Below are 19,081 nucleotides of genomic sequence, written 5' to 3' on the forward strand. Positions count from 1 at the left end.
TATCTGATTCTCTAATAATGAACTGCTGTAAGCACTGTGATCATAAAAGCCCTTAGAATTTTCGATGCCGTGTATTACATTTTGATGCCTTTGGGTTTCGATTCGCGGTTGTCGGTGAGATCTAACGCCGACGTCGGTCAAGTGAAGCTGCCCAAAACTCGAGCTTCTGGCATCACGATAGGCAATTGAGCTCAAATGCTGGTCAAATCACCGGCAGGCATAATCAATGCCGCTGCCGCGTCTGTTCAGCAACCCACCGGAATTGACAGGTCTGAAGAATGGACAGCCAACGGACGGGCTGGGCTGCTGCAGGGGCATCGAATACCGCATTGTGGCGGTCCGGTTCGGAGCAGGAGTTGAAGGTGATGTGTGGCCTTTGCTCGATTTGCTGGAGATAATGGAAGACAGTCTTGGAGCCAGCCAGTCATCAGTCATCACTATTGGCTCTCGGTCCCCAACGGCTGCCGCCTGCATGTCCAGAGGCACAGGCAGGCCCATGTCACCGACCGACAGCCATGACAGCAGCCGAACTTTGACCCCACAGAGTCCGCAGCCGAACCAAACACGGACTGGGACCGCCTGAGCACTTGACCCCACCAAACATTGAATGAACTGCCAACTTGGAAGGAGCATTGGAATCTCCAAATGCCATACATTTCAACCAGACTTGACACCTTTCCCAACATTTTGCCATCCACAACACATTCCCTCAAACGATACAAGGGCATCGTAAAACAGTATTATTCCAAGTTACACGGCGTCCCGCCACTTTTGGCACAATGTCCCTAACACCAACAATGTCAAAACATACGAAGCCGTCCACCAACGAAGACGACTACTACAACCTCGGCACCCACCATCGCCACATCACCACATCAGACCCAAACGCACAAATATGGTTCAACCGTGGTCTTGTCTGGTGCTACGGCTTCAACCACGAAGAAGCGGCAAAATGCTTTCAACGAGTCATTGACTACGACCCATCATGTGCAATTGCCTACTGGGCCCTTGCATACGCCCTCGGCCCTAATTACAACAAGCCTTGGGAACTCTTTGCCAAACACGAGCTCACAAGCACTGCACAACGGACACATCGCGCTGTGGAACAAGCCAAAGCAAATTGTACAAATGCCACGCCGGTGGAAAAGGCTCTCATTGAAGCCATTCATTTCAGATATCCAAGGATACACGCTCCCGCCAAATCAGACTACTGTATCTGGAACCGCGAATACGCTGATGCCATGGCCGGCGTAGCTTCTCAGTTCCCAGACGACCTCGATGTAGCCACCTTGTACGCCGACTCCATGATGAACCTCACCCCCTGGCAGCTATGGGACATCAAAACCGGCGAGCCCTCCAACGGAGCACGCACCGTCGAGATCAAGCGGGTGCTCGACAGGGCCATCGCCCAACAAGGCGGCGACCAACACCCAGGCCTCCTCCACCTCTACATCCACCTCATGGAAATGTCACAAACACCCGAAGCAGGTATGCCGGCAGCAGATAAACTGCGTGGTCTTGTACCCGACGCAGGACACCTCAACCACATGCCTTCTCACCTGGACATCCTTGTGGGCGACTATGCCCGCGCCGTCACCGCCAACACAGATGCCATTCTCGCAGACGAAAAGTTCCTCCGCCGCGAAGGTCCCATGAACTTTTACACCCTTTACCGCAGCCACGACTACCACTTCCGCCTCTACGGCGCCATGTTCTCCGGCCAGTCTAAAATCGCCTTTGAAACTGTCGACATGCTTGAGGCCAGCATTTCTGAGGAGCTTCTTCGCGTGGAAACTCCTCCCATGGCAGACTGGCTAGAAGCATTCCTGGCCATGCGCGTCCACGCACTCATCCGCTTTGGAAAGTGGCAAGAAGTTCTGGCCCTAAAACTACCGCAAGACAAGGACTTATACTGCGTCACCACAGCGCTTCTCCACTACGCAAAGGGCGTGGCATACGCCGCGCTGAACCGGGTCGAAGAAGCAAACATGCATAGAAAGCTGTTCCGCGAATCAGTGCCTCTTGTTAAACCCTCAAGGACGCTGTTCAACAATAAATGCGTCGACATTCTGGACGTAGCAGAGGCCTTACTGAACGGCGAGATCGAATACCGCTGCGGTAATTACGACGCTGCATTCGCGCATCTACGAGAAGCCATATTGCGCTACGACTGGTTACCGTTTGACGAACCGTGGGGGTGGATGCAGCCCGTTCGTCATGCCTACGGCGCATTGTTACTGGAGCAGGGCCACGTCGAGGAGGCATTGGGCATTTACAAGGCTGACCTGGGATTAGATGATACATTACCTAGGGTACATCGGCATCCCAATAACGTATGGGCCCTTCATGGCTATCACGAATGCTGTGTCAAGCTGGGCAGGATGGTGGAGGCAAAGGAAATTGAACCAGCGTTAAAGAGGGCATTGGAAGTGGCTGATGTGCCAGTGAAGAGTTCGTGTTTTTGTCGGACGAGCGTAACGGCTAAGATATGACTATCTGAGGGGTAGGGGACATGGAATCGCCAAATTGCATATCTGCTGGTGTGAGATATGAATTCCTGGGTCTTGCAAAGGCAGATCATGTTATCGGATCTGCTCCACCACTTTTGGCATCGTGTGCCCCTCCCCCCTCTACGGAGATGCTTCATGTACCCCTCCCTCCACACTGGGTCTCTCTACTCTCCCCTCCCTCCACACAAATAATCTTATCTTGACTTCACTTGGGTATCGGGACGACTTAGATAGGAATGGATTTAGAGGAGGCAATAGGGCTTCAAGTACTGAGAAGATACAGCGCCATATAAATATTTCATTCCAACATTGACTCTTAGTTTCATAACACAAAGTACCTAGACCGCCGCAAGCTTCTCCTTGACACCTGAAGTATCTTCACCGTACACCCTCTCCTTCTCCTGAATGAGAAACTCCTCTTGTTCTCTGGCACTCTTCTCGAGATCCAAGAATGTCCAGATTCCAATGGCACTCAACAAACTCAATGCAAACAAGAAGTAGAACGGTGCGCTGTCATTTGTCCCACCGGGTGTCGCATCGATGATAGCACTGCTGATCAGAGGTCCAATAAAACTTGATGCCTTGCCGATGATGTTGAATACTGAGAAAAATAGGAACTCCTTTCCTCGGGGCGTTACCGAACTAATCATGATTTGGGAGTAGCTGTACCATGGACAAACGACAAGTCCGTAGTAGGCCTGGTACATCCACACCTCCCACACGTTCTTGAAGCCAAATTTGTCAGTCCAGTTACCAATCATGCCCCAGCCATCTAGAAGGATGATGAAAACCATAATGGCGTTGAACATGGTCTTGGCACTGAGGTTAAATTTCTTCTGGATGAGCCAGAAACCGCCGATTCCGAGTGCTTGGGTGCCAATTCCGACAATGAGTAGGTACGTCAGCGTGAGGGTGTTGTAGCTGACAACTTCGTTTTGAAGGGTGGCAATGACTGTGACGGTCGTGTTGAGTGAGTCGCCGAGAAGGAAGTATCCAGCAAGGTAAATTAGACTCTGCTTGAGGCGCCAAATTTGCGTGGCGGCTTCGTATAACTGCCACAGGCCGACGGTGACAATGTTCTTGCCCGGTGGAATCCTCATTCCAGGGCGCTTCTTCTCCAGGATAAACCATGGGATGGAGAGTGCCAGCCAACAGGCCGTGGCAAAAGCGATGAGGACCGATAGACCCCAGTTGTTGCTAGCCGTACTCGAGTCCACATGAACAGCAAACATTATTCCGACAATGATGGCCAGAATGACAATCTCACCACAAGATTGTATCCAAAAAGCAACATTGCTGAGCCTGCTGCGTTCCATTTCATCTCGCTTGTCTAGTTCTTCCTGGCTGATTTCACGATTTTCGAAAGCTAGCTGGGACTCTTTGATGTGTACCGTATTGCGGGCTAGTGATGGAAATGCCGCGGTCCAGTATGTCAATGTGAGCTGATATGCAATTAAGCCCACAATGTACAACCCAGCACCAATCTTCCACTTGTCGGGGTCGTGAACTCCAAGCCATCCAAAGCCGATGCCATAGGCGATGATGGACCAGACGAACAGCACCCAAGGCCGGCCTGTCCCAAAATCTGCATACGCACCAATGAGTAGGAATAGCGCTGCTTGGATTGCGAATGACATGCCATTGGCAAGCAAGACAATACTGTTGACATCACGCTCCCGACCCGCGAAGTAGAGTAGTCCGGAGTCACCCGCAGCTTGGGCAAGGAGGTTCTGAAAAGCCGTTGGTCCAAAATTAAAAAGCGCAAGGCCATTGGACCCAATGTAGTAGAGGTACCATGACCAAATTTCCCATTTGCTTGTTGTAGGTATATCGCCCTCTTCCAGAGCGGGAGTTACAACTTCTCGTCGCTCCTCAGACGGCGCTGCGGCGAGTGGCGAGCTTGGCTGCTTCTCGTCTGTGTTTGGTAACTGTGCATCAGCAGTATCTCCATTCTTCCGCTCCTCAGACTTGACGTCCTTTGCGTCGACGTTACTGGTGGATGACATGGCCGGCTCGACAAAATTGCGATTCAGCGGCCGGGTTGATGAAGGAAGAAAAAAGAGAATCAAAGACTGGATCTGGGCCCAGTTTGAGGGGTTTTGCCTTCTTCAGTCCGCTTGTACGACACGGGCAGATTCGTTTCATTTTGTGTTCAACCTCTTCACCTTGCGTCGATTGCGGACTTATTGTGGATGTCGGCAGCTCCAAAAGGCTAGGTTGGTGTTGGATGACCAACACCATCAACGGGTATGGCGGATTGTGATGGGCCACTTGCTGGTTGGCGGCATCCAGTTTAACCAGTAGCACGCGCTAGGGGCAAGCCTCAAGAATTGGCGGCATTTGAAATGGGCCATGGTTTTCAGGAGGATCGAAATCTGGAAGAAGATTGTTGGAATATGGGGTTGTTGTGTGTTCGCTGAGTGGCTGACAAGCCAGCGACGTCACTGGCCACTCCACAAGAAGCATGGATGAAGCTGTGGTCATTGAGTGTCTGGACCTGGTGAGATTGGCCATTCGGGATTCGGAATGCAACGTTCTGGCGACAATATGACAATATTGAACGAATTGGACAGGGTGTGACATATATTGACTGGTCGCCTTTGCTCCAAGTTACCCGGATAAAAAAGATGGGCGTTGGTCCCAGGAGACAGATGCTGGTCGTCAGCTGTTGATGCTGATGATAACAGGGAAGGTGAGGCCCACGCAGATGAGTGGGTCTTCCCTGTGCTGATAACGCTGGCCAAGCCTGAGGAAAGAGCGATTGCAGTCTTGGCTGGTTCCAACCTGCCAAGGTTTGTAGCAACTGCCAACTGTAGCGATGGCCTTGAATTCCAAGTCTGGCTTTGAGACTCTATGGACTCAAGTGCTCTCTTTGCCTTGTCGCATACTATCTAGGTACCTAGGTAGGTAGACACTTGACGTTTTCAACCGTGACCAAGTCAAGCTGCAATTTTGCCGCAGCTGTCGGCTTCACCGTGCTCACTTGCCTGACTTGGCTGCTGAATGGCTGGGCATTGCAATTACCCGTATAGGGTGGTGCATGCAGACACAAGCAAAACCAATATTGTCGATCCTCTTGTCACGCTGTTGGCTGCTCTTAATGAAGGAGATTCCTCGGGGAGTGCCAGTAAGTTTCAGTCTTTACCCTTCACTGCTTAGCCCATTGCCGCTGGCCGAGGACTTTTGCTATGCTCATTCTGGCTTCTGAAGTACCCATATACGATGCCTGTGCTGATTGGTCTTAGTTATGATGTGTTTCGTGCACTGACATTGCCAAGGTCCTCATTTGATAGAATTGAGCGAAATTATGACTCGTTCCACGAACTCGACATGGCATACTGAACCCGGAGAGGCTTGGATGAGCATGATACACAATTTTGGGATGTCATGATGTTCATGTCATAAAGTCGCACGGTACCGCTGCATGTGACCGCCCTGCGGACCGAGATGGAGCCCAGGCGTATGCAAGAGGTTACAGAAGGAATTTATCTCCATCCTCTCATTACTATACCGTCCCTTCCACCGCTACAGGATCAAATGTCCAAAGCCTATAACAAGACTGATGCCGGAACGGATTTCTGTTTCTGGACGCCCCGCTCTTCCTCTCCGCATTCTCTTCAGACTACCCCGTATGTTCTAGCCCCAATCCTAAACATATAGGTTGTGCGGGTGTTGTATTTAAATAGAGGTGATACGACTGCCGAGAAGTGGCTGAGAAATTTGAGGGGTAAGCATTTATGTTTTGGGCAAGTTTACGTACAACGAGCTTCGAAGTAATAAGGTAACCCTGCTCTTTTGACTTCTGTCATAGACACCAGCTCTTTCAGAACTGTGCTATGAAGAAGGAGATTGTAGCATTATATCATACCTCGGTGATACAAGGATCTATGGCCATGAAGGCTGCGAAAGTCAGACAGCTCTCTTCTCTCCTGAGAAGCAGCGGTCAACTTTGCTGGCATCAAATTACAGCTCGTAGATCTTGGAAATCAAACCCATCAATTTTTATCCTCATTCTGCACCGCGATAAGTGCATGCAATGTCAATCTGCAGAAGTTTCTGCACAGCGGAACAGACATCAATTGATGCTTTCCCTGAAGGCATTCCATTCACTTCTTAGTTCAGATGTAAGTCTTCATTAAGCATGGGAAACAGTTAACTCGTAAATGGCTTCGAAAAGTTGAAGCGGCATCTTCGACAATGAGCAACATATCTGCCCAAACAAACCCTGACCACATGGATTGGCTGTCAGGTCCAAGTTTCTCCACTTTCACGTTAAACCCCAGTTTCCACCAGGCAGAACATCTCAATTCCTACATTCAAGGTGCGGCATATCACCACACAACCCACGTCTTCCGGAGACGCCTGTCATAGTTCACCAGCCTTCGACGTGACGAGAAAGGGTTAACTGGTCAACTGGTAATGCTGACCAATTTCCCTGCGGAGCTGCTTGACGCCATCATTGCGCACCTGCCCGCAGATCGCCACGTCAACTCCCTGGCTCAAACAAGTCGTCACCTTTATTTGGCTGTCAATCCCTCTTTATATCGTCGAAAGCCTTATGCACTTTCATGGGCTGCTGAAAATGGGCGAATAACAACAGCACAGCTAGCTTTGAATGGCTGTCCAGACCTGGATCTCGATGAGGCAGCATCGAATACCGGCGAGAGCATCTTGAGCTTGGCTGCCAAGAATGGACACAAGCACATGGTGGAATGGCTGCTGGCCAAGAATATAATCCATGTGAATCACCGCGATGAGGCAACCGGTCGCACGGCTTTGATACATGCCATCGGAGAAGGCCATATAGACATCATCAAAACACTGCTGGCACATCCTTACATTGATGTGAATCTCCAGGCCACGGGCTTCCCCTACTCACCTTTTGGATTGGCTGTTGAAATCGGAAACGAGCACGTGGTGAAGCTGCTACTGCAAGTACCAAACATTGAAGTTGATGTTCGTGACGGCGCTGGAAATACACCACTCATGCATGCTGCTGATGCCGGCGCAGTGTCCATCGTCAAGCTCCTGCTGGACACTGGAAAAGTGGAAGATGGTTCAGATGACTTTGAAAATATTCCTCCTGCTGCTTGGTTAGCCGCTTTGACCTTTTCACGCTATGGAAAACCGGAACAGCTGGAAGTGCTGAAACTTCTCCTTGATGATCCTAATGCCAGGCCAGATTACAGAGGCGACAATGGTGACACATTTCTAATTTGGACAGCCAGAACTGGCTTACTGGACGTCGTCAAGATAATTATCAAGTCTGGAAAGTTCGACATCGGCGCAGCTAACCATGCTGGAGCAACTGCCTTCTCATGCGCAGCTGGCTCCTCGTTGCAGGTTATGAAGTGTCTCTATCAGACGGGCGAAATAGACATCAACAAGCCAGAAACCGGCTTTAGCCCCATCAGGGTCGCGATTCGGTCAAACTATCGTTGGTCTGTAGAATGGCTTCTCTCCTTGGACGGCTTGGATGTCGAAGCACGAGACCGCTCCGGGTACACCTTGCTGGAACATGCAGTGTGCAACGATCTTCCCGACATGGTGGACGCACTATTGACCTCGCCCAAAATTGACCCAAATACAAAAAATAAGCACGGCGAGACGCCGCTACATCGGGCAGCGATTCAAGGCAACGACAAGCTGGTCAAAAGGCTTGTGGATTCGCCAAAGGTGGATGTCAATGCTGGCGACAAGCGTGGCCGGACTGCGATCTCCTGGGCCGTGGAGATGGGATTCAACGCTGTCACGATGGCCATTCTCACGTCGGGTAGGGCAGACATACTGAAGGCTGATCTGGATGGGGTAACGCCCTTGGCGCTGGCTAAGCGCAACAGGAGCTCAGTCTGCGTTCAATTGATGTGGAATTCGGGCCTGCTGGATTTCAAGTTGGAGCAAGATGGATCGACTGAAGCGCGGCGGCCGTTGGATCACAGGGCACAAGAGTATATCGACAAGTATTTGACGGAAGATCGGCTTCAATGGGCGGGGCAGGATGATTGAACCACGGGATCAAGTTGCTCAAGGCTCCCAGTTGTTTGAAAGGACGGCCGCGAGCTCGAAAGTGTGACGGCCCGTTTCACCAGGTATCGAAAAGACTAAGTTGGACCGGCAGAGCTGTAGGGCATGATCCGCCATTTCCAGCTCTGGTCTTGGGGGACATTTCACCCATGCGGTTTAAGCAATTTATTACTGGTATATTCCATTCTGATAATGCTTCGCAAGAGGTACAAAATGATGAAACGCCTACCACTTTATAGCTCTGCAGCCACAGCAATGTGCTCATAAGTCATATAAAGGAACATCGCGGGCAACCCTAAAGAACATCCACCAAAAAGCTAACCTCCTAGCAAAACACTCCTCCACTCCTAATCATCTACGACTCATTAAGTTTCTCCGCATGCTTATACAACGGAGGCAAAGGCTCCAACTTCTGCCGCAACACCCAAACCCGGAAATGCCAAATAGCATTTTTAATCTGATAGCTCATATGCTTCCTCGTCGACACACTAAACACCTGGTCCAATTCTTCGAGTGTAAGCGCCTTTGTCTCCGGCACAAAGAACAAGATCAAGAACCACAGAATCGCACACCAAGCCGCGTACCACCCAAACGCGCCCTGCGGCGTAAACGCAGCTTTAAGCTTATCCCACGTAAAAGAAATGAGGAAGTTGAAGCACCACGTCGTCGCCGTCGCCCACGACATACCCACATCTCGGACATGCACGGGGAACGCCTCCGCCGAATATGTAAACGGCACAGGACCCTCACCCGGCGAGTAGAAGATTTCAAAGAGGTACATCCCCGTGGTGACCATAGCGACACGCGGAATCTTGGATGTGATGAAGAAGGACATTCCTGTCCAGAGCAGCGTGAGCGACAAGAAGGGGAACGTGAAGAGGAGGAGGTTGCGGCGGCCCCATCTGTCGATGGTGAAGAGCGCGGGGATGGCGAAGAAGAAGTTGAGGATGCCGGTGCCCATGGACACGAGGAGCGCGGCGTTGATGTCGAACCCGCTGTCGAGGAAGATGTTTGTGCTGTAGTAGGCGATAATGTTAACTCCGCAGAATTGTTGTCCAAACATGACGATCCAGCTGGCGAGAGTAGCCCGTCGGTTTCGTGGCACGGTGAAGAGTTCGACGAATTGGGTGAAGAGGTTTTTGCCCTTGTTTGCTTCACGTTCCAGCTCGACGCCTACGTAGGTGTAGTAGGTGTCTCTTGCGGCTTGGACGTTGGAGAAGCGAAGTCTTTGGAAGGATCGGAAGGCTTTTTCGACTTTGCCGTGTTTGATGTACCATCTTGACAGGTTAGCGATGAGTTTAAGACAGTGCCGCAAATATGGGAGGCTACCTTGGAGATTCGGGACAAAAGTAAACCTGAGCGCAAACAATGAGAGGAAGAACAACTGTGCTTCCAAGCATGAGTCGCCAGCCCAGATCTTCACTGATACCGGTTGATGGACCGAACGCAACACCCATAATGTTACCTAACATGATGCCGAAAGCAGTCCACATTTGCCATTCTATCACCACATGTCAGATTTACCACCACAAGATGAGAGTAAAGAAACTTACGCATAACCAAAGCACCCCGAATAGGCGCGGGCGCACACTCGGCCGCATAAACAGGAACAGTTGACGACTTGGGCCCGATTCCAAAACCAAGAACAAACCGCGCAATAAACAAATTCACCCACGTATTCGCCACGCCCTCCCATATAGACGCAACAGCCGCAATCAAGCAGGAAACAAAAATAGTGCCCCTCCGCCCGATGAGACGGTTCACCGGCTCCGTGACCCAGCACCCAATTACGGCACAGCAAAGATACGGCGCTCCCACGATGAGGCCAGTAATCAGCGGCGCCTGCTGCTCGTCGAAGATGGCGGGCTCCCCGTTCTCCGTCTTGATTCTAAAGTGGCGGAGGTATAGTTCCTGGGCGCCATTGTTGACTGTCTCGTCCATGCCCTGCACGGCAGCGGCGAGAGAGCACATCACGCAGAGCCAGTACAGAGTGAAGGGCTGACTCCAGCGGTGAGTGTGCTCTCTGTCCAGGGTGCTTCTGTCGTCGGGACTGAGGTTGGGGAGGTCGTGTACGCTGTTTGGGTTCTGGGCGATGAGGGCGCCGTGGCGGAAGTCGTCTGTGAAGTCTGTGAGGTTGTGGGTCTTGCAAAAGTCGTCGACGTTGCTCATGAGTTCTTCTTTGGTGAATCGTGCGAGGGGGTTTTCGAAGGCGGTTGAGAGGTTTTCGATGCCGGCGAAGGAGCTTTTTCGGCGGGCGTGTTCCACGGTTTGGGCGTCGTGGGCGTCGCGGCTTACTTTTTTTTCTGTTTCTGCCTCCATTTTGGAGTTTTGTGAGGGGAAGTTGGATGAATTACTTTGGGATATGAGTTTGAGAGTGTTGAGTGAATATAAGTTACACCTAGTTGCACAAGGGTTCACACTTGGAACCTATTGTGTAAGTTGGGCAAGCAGGAGGCAATGGTGTTTTCAACAGAACTTCACAGGGTCTTTATCAAACGTAGCATTATTCTCATCTGGAACAACTCCTATATATGTTTCGTAAGTGGCTGTCAGCTGTCATCCCCAGATTCCCTCACATCGTCTGGGGTTGATAACCTGGTTTGACTGGCCATGCATGCATCGTGCCGCGTCTCCACCATGACGACGATCATGATGCTCGAGCTGGACCAACATTGCAAAGCAGTACTCGATTAACTAGTTATTGGATGAGCTACTGTCAGAACTAGCAAAACTAACAGGCAACTCTCAAATGGTGGAGGGTAAGTCAGTTCCATTCATGAGAAACACTGTGCTCTGCTCCTCTCCCTAACTACTAGCCCGGAAGCGATGCAACTGTCTCAACCCACATCTCGCGTGAGAACGTGGTAGAGCCATGCCTTACATCCAACGGTATTGATTGTCCTCCGTGTCAGTCTGAATCCACATATACTGTCACCCGCGCACGTCAAAGACCAACTTGTTTAACCGTAATCCGACGCACGCGAGAGCCGCTCAACAAGGCAGGACATGCCGCCCTAAACAAAGCTTATGACGTCGTACTTCCTGGGGTAATGTGGCGAGATCTTCGATCCAGCTCCCAACGTGCGCCTCATTCGACAAGGCGTAACCACTCATCTCCACATCCAATCCGTCATGTTCGAACCCAAAGTAACAATATTCCGCTGAGGGACTTATGAACGTTAAAGTGAAGGGTGTCGCGCAAGCCGTTCAAGTCGCAGGGGTCATGCTGACTCTGTGTGGCTTTTGGTGTTGGTTTCCATCTCAATCCGCGGAGTTGAACGTGGTGATGTAATTGCCGTTTGGTGGCTGGCTTGGCGCACCGGATAGCCCTGCCTGCCGATTGTGCCGTATTGGCATTGTCTTGGCCTGGGAATAGGCATTATTCCCGGAGACGTTGAAGTTTCGAGATATTTCAAAGGTAACTACAGTATACAGTTCAATTAGGGCCTTTGGGATATGGGGCTCCGCGACTGAATCCAGGACAAATACTACAGGAATGGGTCGATCAATTTCAGGAGTCAATTCACTACAAGCAGGTAACCGTTCTTGAATCGCGCGAGCACAAACACTAACCATGTGTGGTGGAGGGAGGTAATAACCGGGATGTGTGGTGAGTGATGCAGGAATTGCGTCAACGGTTCACTTCGGTCATCCGACCTGCACGACGGGACTCTCTTGGGCTGGGCACCAGAAACAGACGAAGAATATTGCATTGCTGTTCTACATACAAAGAAAATTGACAAATACATTGTGTGACATCGATTATGGTGTAACGTGCATTCATTTGTCCATGTCTGGCTGGAGTGACGAGTGAGTGTCTCATCTCATCACTTCAGTTTGCAGCCAGTCCTCGACACCGTCTAATCTGACATGTGTTACCAGAATAGAACAGGAATATCCATCAGCAAGATGTGATCAACATCTTTGAGTCTTTGATGTCGGCGCAGCTACTCCTCAGCGCCGAAAGAACGATCGCAGCCGCCTACCTTCATTGCCTCTCCGAATCTCTTCAGAAGAATGCTCGTCTTCGTTCCCAACATATGTATCTTCATCACTCGCCCATTCAGTACTCGATGATCCAGAACTTGACGGTTCACAACGCGCTAATTCAGCACGCACCCATCTAGAAATCGCCCATCCAGTCCTTGTCTCAAGCATTTGGCGGTCTTTCCCCTTCCCCTCTCCCTCCCCTGTGTCTTCTTCTTCCTCCTCTTCCTTCTCTTCGTCCTCTTTGCTTTCCTCCTCCTCGTATTCCCCCTCTTCATCACCATCTCTACCTCTCACCCCATTAATCACCCGAAACTCCTCCTCAAGATAAGCCTGCACATCCCACGACACAGGAATGACCTGCTCGAGGGGTCCGTCCCAGACATACATCTCAGCTTGCACCACCTCCCCCGTAGGTTCTCTATCATCGTCCAAAACATGAGCTTGGACCGGTGCAGCCTGGAAGAGCTCGCCCTCGTACCATTCCAGATTTCCTCTCTGCCAGTCGTGCTCCAGCGTGACTAAATAGCCGGATATGCTGGACCCTGGAACTGCAACCGCGCCAGGAAATCTGCATCCCCGGAGACGGAACCGAGCGTAGTTGTCCACTTTTGCCCATCTTACCAGTGGTAGTATGGCTGAGACAGCGTCTTCATCGCAGTAGCCTGTCAGGATTTCTGCCAGTGCGTGAAGACTGACGAAGGTGCCGTAGACGAAAATGGGGGTTGGGGTGGTTGATGAGGTTGCGTTGGAAGTAGAAGCTGCATTGGAAGTAGAGGCTCTTCCTTGTTGGTCCGCCGCACATTTGGCGCATAGGAGAGTCATTTTGGTTGAGTGTCTTGTTCCGTTCTTCAAGTGATTTATCTGGGAATATGGTCGTGAAGTTGTGAATTGTTTGTGATTGAGTCCTTCGCAAGGCGCGAATTGTTAAGAGAGTAACCCAATTTTTGGAGAGGGCAAAAGGACAGGAGAGTCTGGTCCGTTACCAAGCAAACATCCCGTATATATAGCAGGAATTTCGGACTACTAAATAAGTTACTTTCTCGATATACGCCTATTATGTTAGTATCTCACGATCCAAAGTTTACAGCACCTAGCGCCATGTACTTGGTTAGAACTTTATATACCAACAATACGCTCCGATACGCTATTAGAACCGACTCTAACTCAGTCACCAAACAGTACATCGGCTTGTGAAAGTATCTCCCTCCATATAAAAGTAGGCACTACGTTAAAGTATTCTTGTCACGGGAACCTCATCAGGAAGCGAGCAAAGTTTCCAAAAAAGTTCAAATTCGCAATACACTAAATCAACCTACGCTTCCCCCAAACCTTCCAGCCTCAGCCGGCCGAGCTTAAACTCCAGTGGAGAACTCCACGCAACGACTGAGGCATGCCTACCATTCACGCACACCCGAGTTCCTCTTTGAACGCTGCGACGCCCTTGTCCGCAGCTACGTCAAAGTTACCTGGTAGGACGCCCAGACTGAGGACTAAAGCGCGGCGGCCTACTGAGATGGCTGTGTCGACGTTGCGAGGGCAGGCTGCTCGTCGTGCGTTTTCGTTGATGGCGGTGCTGGCGCCGTAGGTGGCTAGGGCGGTTAAGAGAATGAGTGAGGTCTTCATTGTGAGGTGTTTTCTGAGTGTGTTTGACAGTGAAGTGAGGATCTATTTGGATCTATTTGGCGTAGTGTTTGTGTGGTCATGTTGGGCGGTAGGGAGGTTAATATACGTACAGCTACAATTCGATTTCTAATGCAATTGAGCAACTGTGAATTGCACACCCGTTATCTAGTTGGTGTCTTGATCTTTAGAGACATGCATCTAGTCACGATCTCACAAAGTAAGCGTTGCGATAAGATGTTCCAGTGCTTCATCTTGCGTTGCTTGGGGCATGAGGTCGGGGAGAGACATCTTGTTGGAAGAACTTCAAACATGAGACACCTTTGGCTCTTACGGCTCATTACTGATACCACGTACTAGTCATACGAGCTCAACCACTAATAGAACTAAGTCACCGGCAGAAGATGATGTAATATTGGAGTCGTACGGCAGTGTGATCGAGCTGGTTTGCAGATTTCGCCAAACGCAAACCGAACTGTCATTATTGATCACCATGTAAGTTCCACCAGTATCGTAATTACAAATAAATCGCCGGCAATGCGCGATCCAGCAGCATACAACCCACGTCAACAACGCCCAAAGTAGAAGTGGGTGAGGAAAATGACCATGACTGATGGGCAAAGGGTCTATTATTTTTGCGTTGATCCACACAGCGCATGCAAGTATCCGCTAAATCATCACATCTATGTCTAAAATGCCTTGCGCTTCAAACCTCAAACCTCCCCAGTCCAGTGCGACGTCTCCGTCTTCTGTCTCCTATAATACACCCGCTTAACCCACTTCCAACCCTCATTGCCGCCCATGTATATTCCCACGGCGATGAACACCACCGCCCACTCCCAGGAGATTCCCTTGTGCATAAACACCACGTCGTTGATGACGGGGATATACAGCGTGGGGAAGACGGCGATAAAGACAACCGTAACCGAGAAGAATAGAAACTTGTTGCTCCAGAAGTGTGCGAGCCACGCCTTGAATCCATTGGGCATGTCGAAGAGTGACCGGCGGAAGTCAATGAGTTCCCAGGCGAAAATGAGGAAGATCCAGGTCATGGTAGTGTAGCTTGTCGCGCGGGCTCGGAAAACGGCTTCGCAAGACGACGAGTACGAATTGTTGCAGTCAGCGCCGAGGTTGCCGTCGTTGAAACCATAGATTACGATGGTAAAGGACCCGATCGTGCAGCAGGCCATGAGAGCGCCATAGATGACCATGTCGAGCAGAAACTCTGGAGTGAAGACGCCATATTTGAGCTATAACTGGTTAGTTTGAGTCCTTTTGTGACATTCCTCCGTAAACTCACATTTTGAGGAGCGCGATTCAGAATATCTGGAACCGCACGCTCGAATCCCAATCCAGTTTCACAAAACGCTCCCGTAGCCATGAGCATCCATAGAATCTCAACTGGCGTCAATAAAAACACAGATACCTTCGAATTGTCTTTGAATGCCAGACCAGTCAGTAACGCAACCACAAAGCCAATATTCGCCGCCAACACGTGCAAAATGAATTTCTGGATGTTGTCAAAGATGCGTCTTCCTTCTTCAATTGCATTCAGAATAGACGCAAAATTGTCATCCGTTAGAACGATATCGGCGCTCTCTTTAGCCACGTCTGATCCCGTACCCATGGCAATGCCAATATCTGCACGCTTTAAACTAGGACTGTCGTTGACACCATCACCAGTCATGGCAACGTAGCGATTTCTTCTGTGGAGAGCTTCAATCATGCGAACCTTGGTGCTGGGGGCACATCGGGCAACAACAAGTGGCAGCTGCTGCAGACTGTCGATCTGGCTGTCTGACAGGGCATCAAATTCTTGAGCCGTCATCATGAGAGAGCGAGAAACGTCGGCTGGCAACATGCGAATCTTGTCTTCGGACGGGAGAATATTAACTTCCGTGGCGATGGCCCGAGCCGTCTGTGGGTGGTCACCAGTGAGCATATGCACCATGATGCCAGCTCCTTGACATGCCTTGACGCTGGGCAGTGACTCGGGTCGAGGAGGATCGTAGATGCCGATAAGACCGCGGAAGATGAGATTTTGTTCGAACTCGCCACGGTCTGGAGAGCTTCCGTGTGCGAATTCAGCTTCGGAGACGTCGCGCTCATTGCGTTTATGAGCAAGTGCAAGAACTCGAAGACCTTGGCCAGCCAGTGCGACCATGTTGTCCAGGATGTCGGACTTGATGTGTTCAGTGAGCGGTTCAGTTTTGTCGTTGAACGAAATGCGATCGCAGGTTTCTAGAACTCGCTCAACAGCTCCCTTCGAAGGTTGGTTAGCATGATGTCGGAAATTGGTAAATAGCTTCTATAGCTTACCTTTGTGAAAACATGTGCCTCTTGTGACTCGCAGTTCCTAAATATGACCGACATCTTTTTTACATCCGAATCAAACGGGAATTCAGCAACATGCTGCCATGACCGCTTTTCACCTTCAGACAACTGAACACGGTTCCATCCGAACCGGGAAGCAAACACTTCAATAGCAATCTCAGTCGGAGCTCCACGCGCTTTCCACTCTTCGGGGCTTTCAGCGGTAGCCTCAAACTTCTCCAGCGTCGCCAGGTTTGCCAGTGACGCAATGGTGAGGTACCACTGAAGTGCCGGCTTGTTCCCAACATCCTCGCGAGGAGTTACTACTAATGTCGAATTCCGCTTCTCGTCTATTTGTGACACATCTTTGGGCTGCGATGAGCTAAACGCAACTTCGCCAGCAGTCGGATTGTAGACTTCGTTGCCGGATTCTACAGAATAGGTGCCGCAACCGGGAATCCAGGCTTTTCGGACAACCATGCGTCCCTGTGTGATGGTGCCAGTTTTGTCAGAGCAAATATCTACAATTCTGTTAGTGAACAATTCCAGGACAACTGACACCCTTGGGTTGCTTGGATAACATACTGGTGACGCCTCCTAAAGCTTCCAGGCTCTGCAGATTGCGAACAATAACGTGTCTCTCCACCATCTTTTTAGTTCCAGCTGCCATCGTAACCGTCAAGACCAAGAGCAGCGAAACCGGAATAGTTCCTACGGATGTCGTGACCGCATACAAAATGACATCTTTCCTAGTATCAAACTTATTGGCCCCCAAGACAATGATGGCGCATACGATGGCAAAGCAAAACAGGGACACGAATAGCTGAGAAAGCTTCTTCTGCAGTGGCGTTCCAACAGTCAGGCCCAGGAATTCTCCTACCCAGTTCTTCAACATCCGCCCAGCTTGCTTGACGTATGCGAAGGCGGATGGTCGCTCATCCTCATCGTCGACGATAATCTTGCCGTCGCTGTTCAAAGCGCTGGCGATTGCACCGATTTCGGTAAACATACCCGTCGCAAAAACGATGCCACGGCCACGGCCTTTGGTGATTGTTGTAGAGCTGTAGACAACATTGAGGCGGTCTCCTGGGCCAGTATCTTCGTCAAAAGTGGATTTAGGGCTTTTGGATATAGGAATTGCTTCTCCAGTGAGGAGTGCCTCGTCTGCTTCCAGGTTCACGGCTTCAATGAGGCGGATATCTGCTGGGACGGAGTCGCCCGTGTTGAGGTCAACGATATCACCAGGAACTACATCAGCAGTTTGGATGTTGATGGTGTCCCCATCTCTGTAGACGTTGCATGTTGGAAATCCGAGAGTTCGAAGAGAGTCGATTGTCTTTTCAGCCTGCAAGGTTTGAAAGAAACCAATAAAGATATTCAATACGATGATGCCTCCGAGAATACCACCAGCGATCCAAGCTTGAATGCCAAAGCTAGCAGCCAAAGCAAGGATGAGTACCTAGTGGTCAACACAGTTAGCCATGAAGGTCTATGACATAGCCTCAGTTTTTGCAGGTCTCACCAAAGTCATGGCATTGAAAATCTGCTCAATGAAGATTGCCACAGGCTGTACGCCTTTCCTCTCTTTGAGCTGGTTAGGGCCATAGTCGACTAGCCTCTCGGCAGCGTCGGTGCTTGTCAAGCCGCGTGAAGGATTTGCTTGCAGCTCCTTCACAACATCGTCGCTCGACAAACTGTGTGCTGGGCGGCTCAGTGGCTTGTTACACTGGCCCGAAACGTGCCCTGCCAGAGCTTGCTGCTGAGCCGTCATTGCGCCCATGATGGGTTGGGGTTATGGTGAAGGCGATCCACCGAAGTATGCGAGGTGGAATGAGAGTGACAGACGGTGTAGCATTGATGCATACGACGAGGTAACGTCTAAATATACATGTTTTCTGTTGCCGTATGCCATGGCGGGCTTGTCCGAATCGAAAACACAACTCATGCCGTAAAGGAAATTCAAGAATTGAGGAGTCCTAACGGGTCCTGTCACGTATGCACATTAGATGCCATTTTCGGAAATGGGTCGTGGGTTGGAGATGATGGTGACTGTCCTCGGTGGCCGAACCGCCCGGCGGGCCATCTAATGACAGAGCCGTTCATCATGGGTCCCTGAACCACAATAGGGCAGTTGGGTGGCAATGGGCGAGATGCGTGAGATGGCCAATGTGCCTGGTTATAAAAAAGCGTTTGTGTCTGTGGAGTAATTTGTGCGGCGTCGACAACAAAGTTGGAGGAAGATCTCGAGTTTACGCACGCTAAACCGAATAAGGCAGCCAAGAAACATCTTTGAGCATGCAAAATGTGGGTCCGGGATTGGCTGGCCTTTTCGTTGTTTGCAACCTCATCACGACTTCATCTCGGGATATCAGATCGAGCCGCAAATATGGGGGCTTGCAGCAGCCACTGAAGACTCAAAAAGGCAGCCGAGCCTCATTCAAAGACAATAAGTCGGCTTTCCATCCGGTTCATTGTCTTTTGCCTTGTCAAGCGCTCAACTTCGCCATTCAACTCGGCGCAGCCGCGGGGAGACTTTTTGATGACAAGAAGACAAATTGGGTTCTACTCGGCTGTGAAGACAACCGTCTAAGAAACCATCATGCCCTATTCTAGCCAGGCTACGT

At 50.5% G+C, this 19,081-nt stretch overlaps 7 protein-coding genes across 7 annotated transcripts; 3 read left to right on the top strand and 4 right to left on the bottom strand.

Moving 5' to 3' along the window:
* Positions 1-797: 797 nt before the first annotated feature.
* Positions 798-2,448, top strand: VFPPC_15001 (tetratricopeptide repeat domain-containing protein; the record flags this gene model as incomplete). The annotated part of the gene is made up of 2 exons (XM_022428948.1): positions 798-2,333; positions 2,446-2,448. 2 exons carry the CDS (start codon positions 798-800, stop codon positions 2,446-2,448), a joined length of 1,539 nt encoding a protein of 512 aa, XP_022284427.1.
* A 400-nt stretch (positions 2,449-2,848) lies between these two features.
* Positions 2,849-4,516, bottom strand: VFPPC_12071 (autophagy protein (Atg22); the record flags this gene model as incomplete). The annotated part of the gene is made up of 1 exon (XM_018290066.1): positions 2,849-4,516. One exon carries the CDS (start codon positions 4,514-4,516, stop codon positions 2,849-2,851), a length of 1,668 nt encoding a protein of 555 aa, XP_018144402.1.
* Positions 4,517-6,929: 2,413 nt separating this feature from the next.
* Positions 6,930-8,516, top strand: VFPPC_12072 (ankyrin repeats (3 copies) domain-containing protein; the record flags this gene model as incomplete). Its single annotated transcript, XM_018290067.1, has 1 exon — positions 6,930-8,516. The coding sequence occupies one exon, from the start codon at positions 6,930-6,932 to the stop codon at positions 8,514-8,516; it is 1,587 nt and encodes a 528-aa protein (XP_018144404.1).
* Positions 8,517-8,889: 373 nt separating this feature from the next.
* On the bottom strand, positions 8,890-10,853 carry VFPPC_12073 (sugar porter (SP) family MFS transporter; the record flags this gene model as incomplete). The annotated part of the gene is made up of 3 exons (XM_018290068.1): positions 8,890-9,811; positions 9,864-10,035; positions 10,088-10,853. 3 exons carry the CDS (start codon positions 10,851-10,853, stop codon positions 8,890-8,892), a joined length of 1,860 nt encoding a protein of 619 aa, XP_018144405.1.
* A 1,635-nt stretch (positions 10,854-12,488) lies between these two features.
* Positions 12,489-13,346, bottom strand: VFPPC_15002 (AIG2-like family domain-containing protein; the record flags this gene model as incomplete). The annotated part of the gene is made up of 1 exon (XM_018292765.1): positions 12,489-13,346. The coding sequence occupies one exon, from the start codon at positions 13,344-13,346 to the stop codon at positions 12,489-12,491; it is 858 nt and encodes a 285-aa protein (XP_018144407.1).
* A 1,511-nt stretch (positions 13,347-14,857) lies between these two features.
* VFPPC_12075 (calcium-transporting ATPase 3) lies at positions 14,858-18,237 on the bottom strand (the record flags this gene model as incomplete). The annotated part of the gene is made up of 5 exons (XM_018290070.1): positions 14,858-15,394; positions 15,445-16,407; positions 16,464-16,978; positions 17,043-17,916; positions 17,980-18,237. 5 exons carry the CDS (start codon positions 18,235-18,237, stop codon positions 14,858-14,860), a joined length of 3,147 nt encoding a protein of 1,048 aa, XP_018144408.1.
* A 515-nt stretch (positions 18,238-18,752) lies between these two features.
* Positions 18,753-19,070, top strand: VFPPC_17792 (hypothetical protein; the record flags this gene model as incomplete). Its single annotated transcript, XM_018290071.2, has 1 exon — positions 18,753-19,070. One exon carries the CDS (start codon positions 18,753-18,755, stop codon positions 19,068-19,070), a length of 318 nt encoding a protein of 105 aa, XP_018144409.2.
* Positions 19,071-19,081: the final 11 nt, after the last annotated feature.

Source organism: Pochonia chlamydosporia, chromosome 4, assembly GCF_001653235.2.
Source record: "Pochonia chlamydosporia 170 chromosome 4, whole genome shotgun sequence".
NCBI lineage: Eukaryota > Fungi > Ascomycota > Sordariomycetes > Hypocreales > Clavicipitaceae > Pochonia > Pochonia chlamydosporia.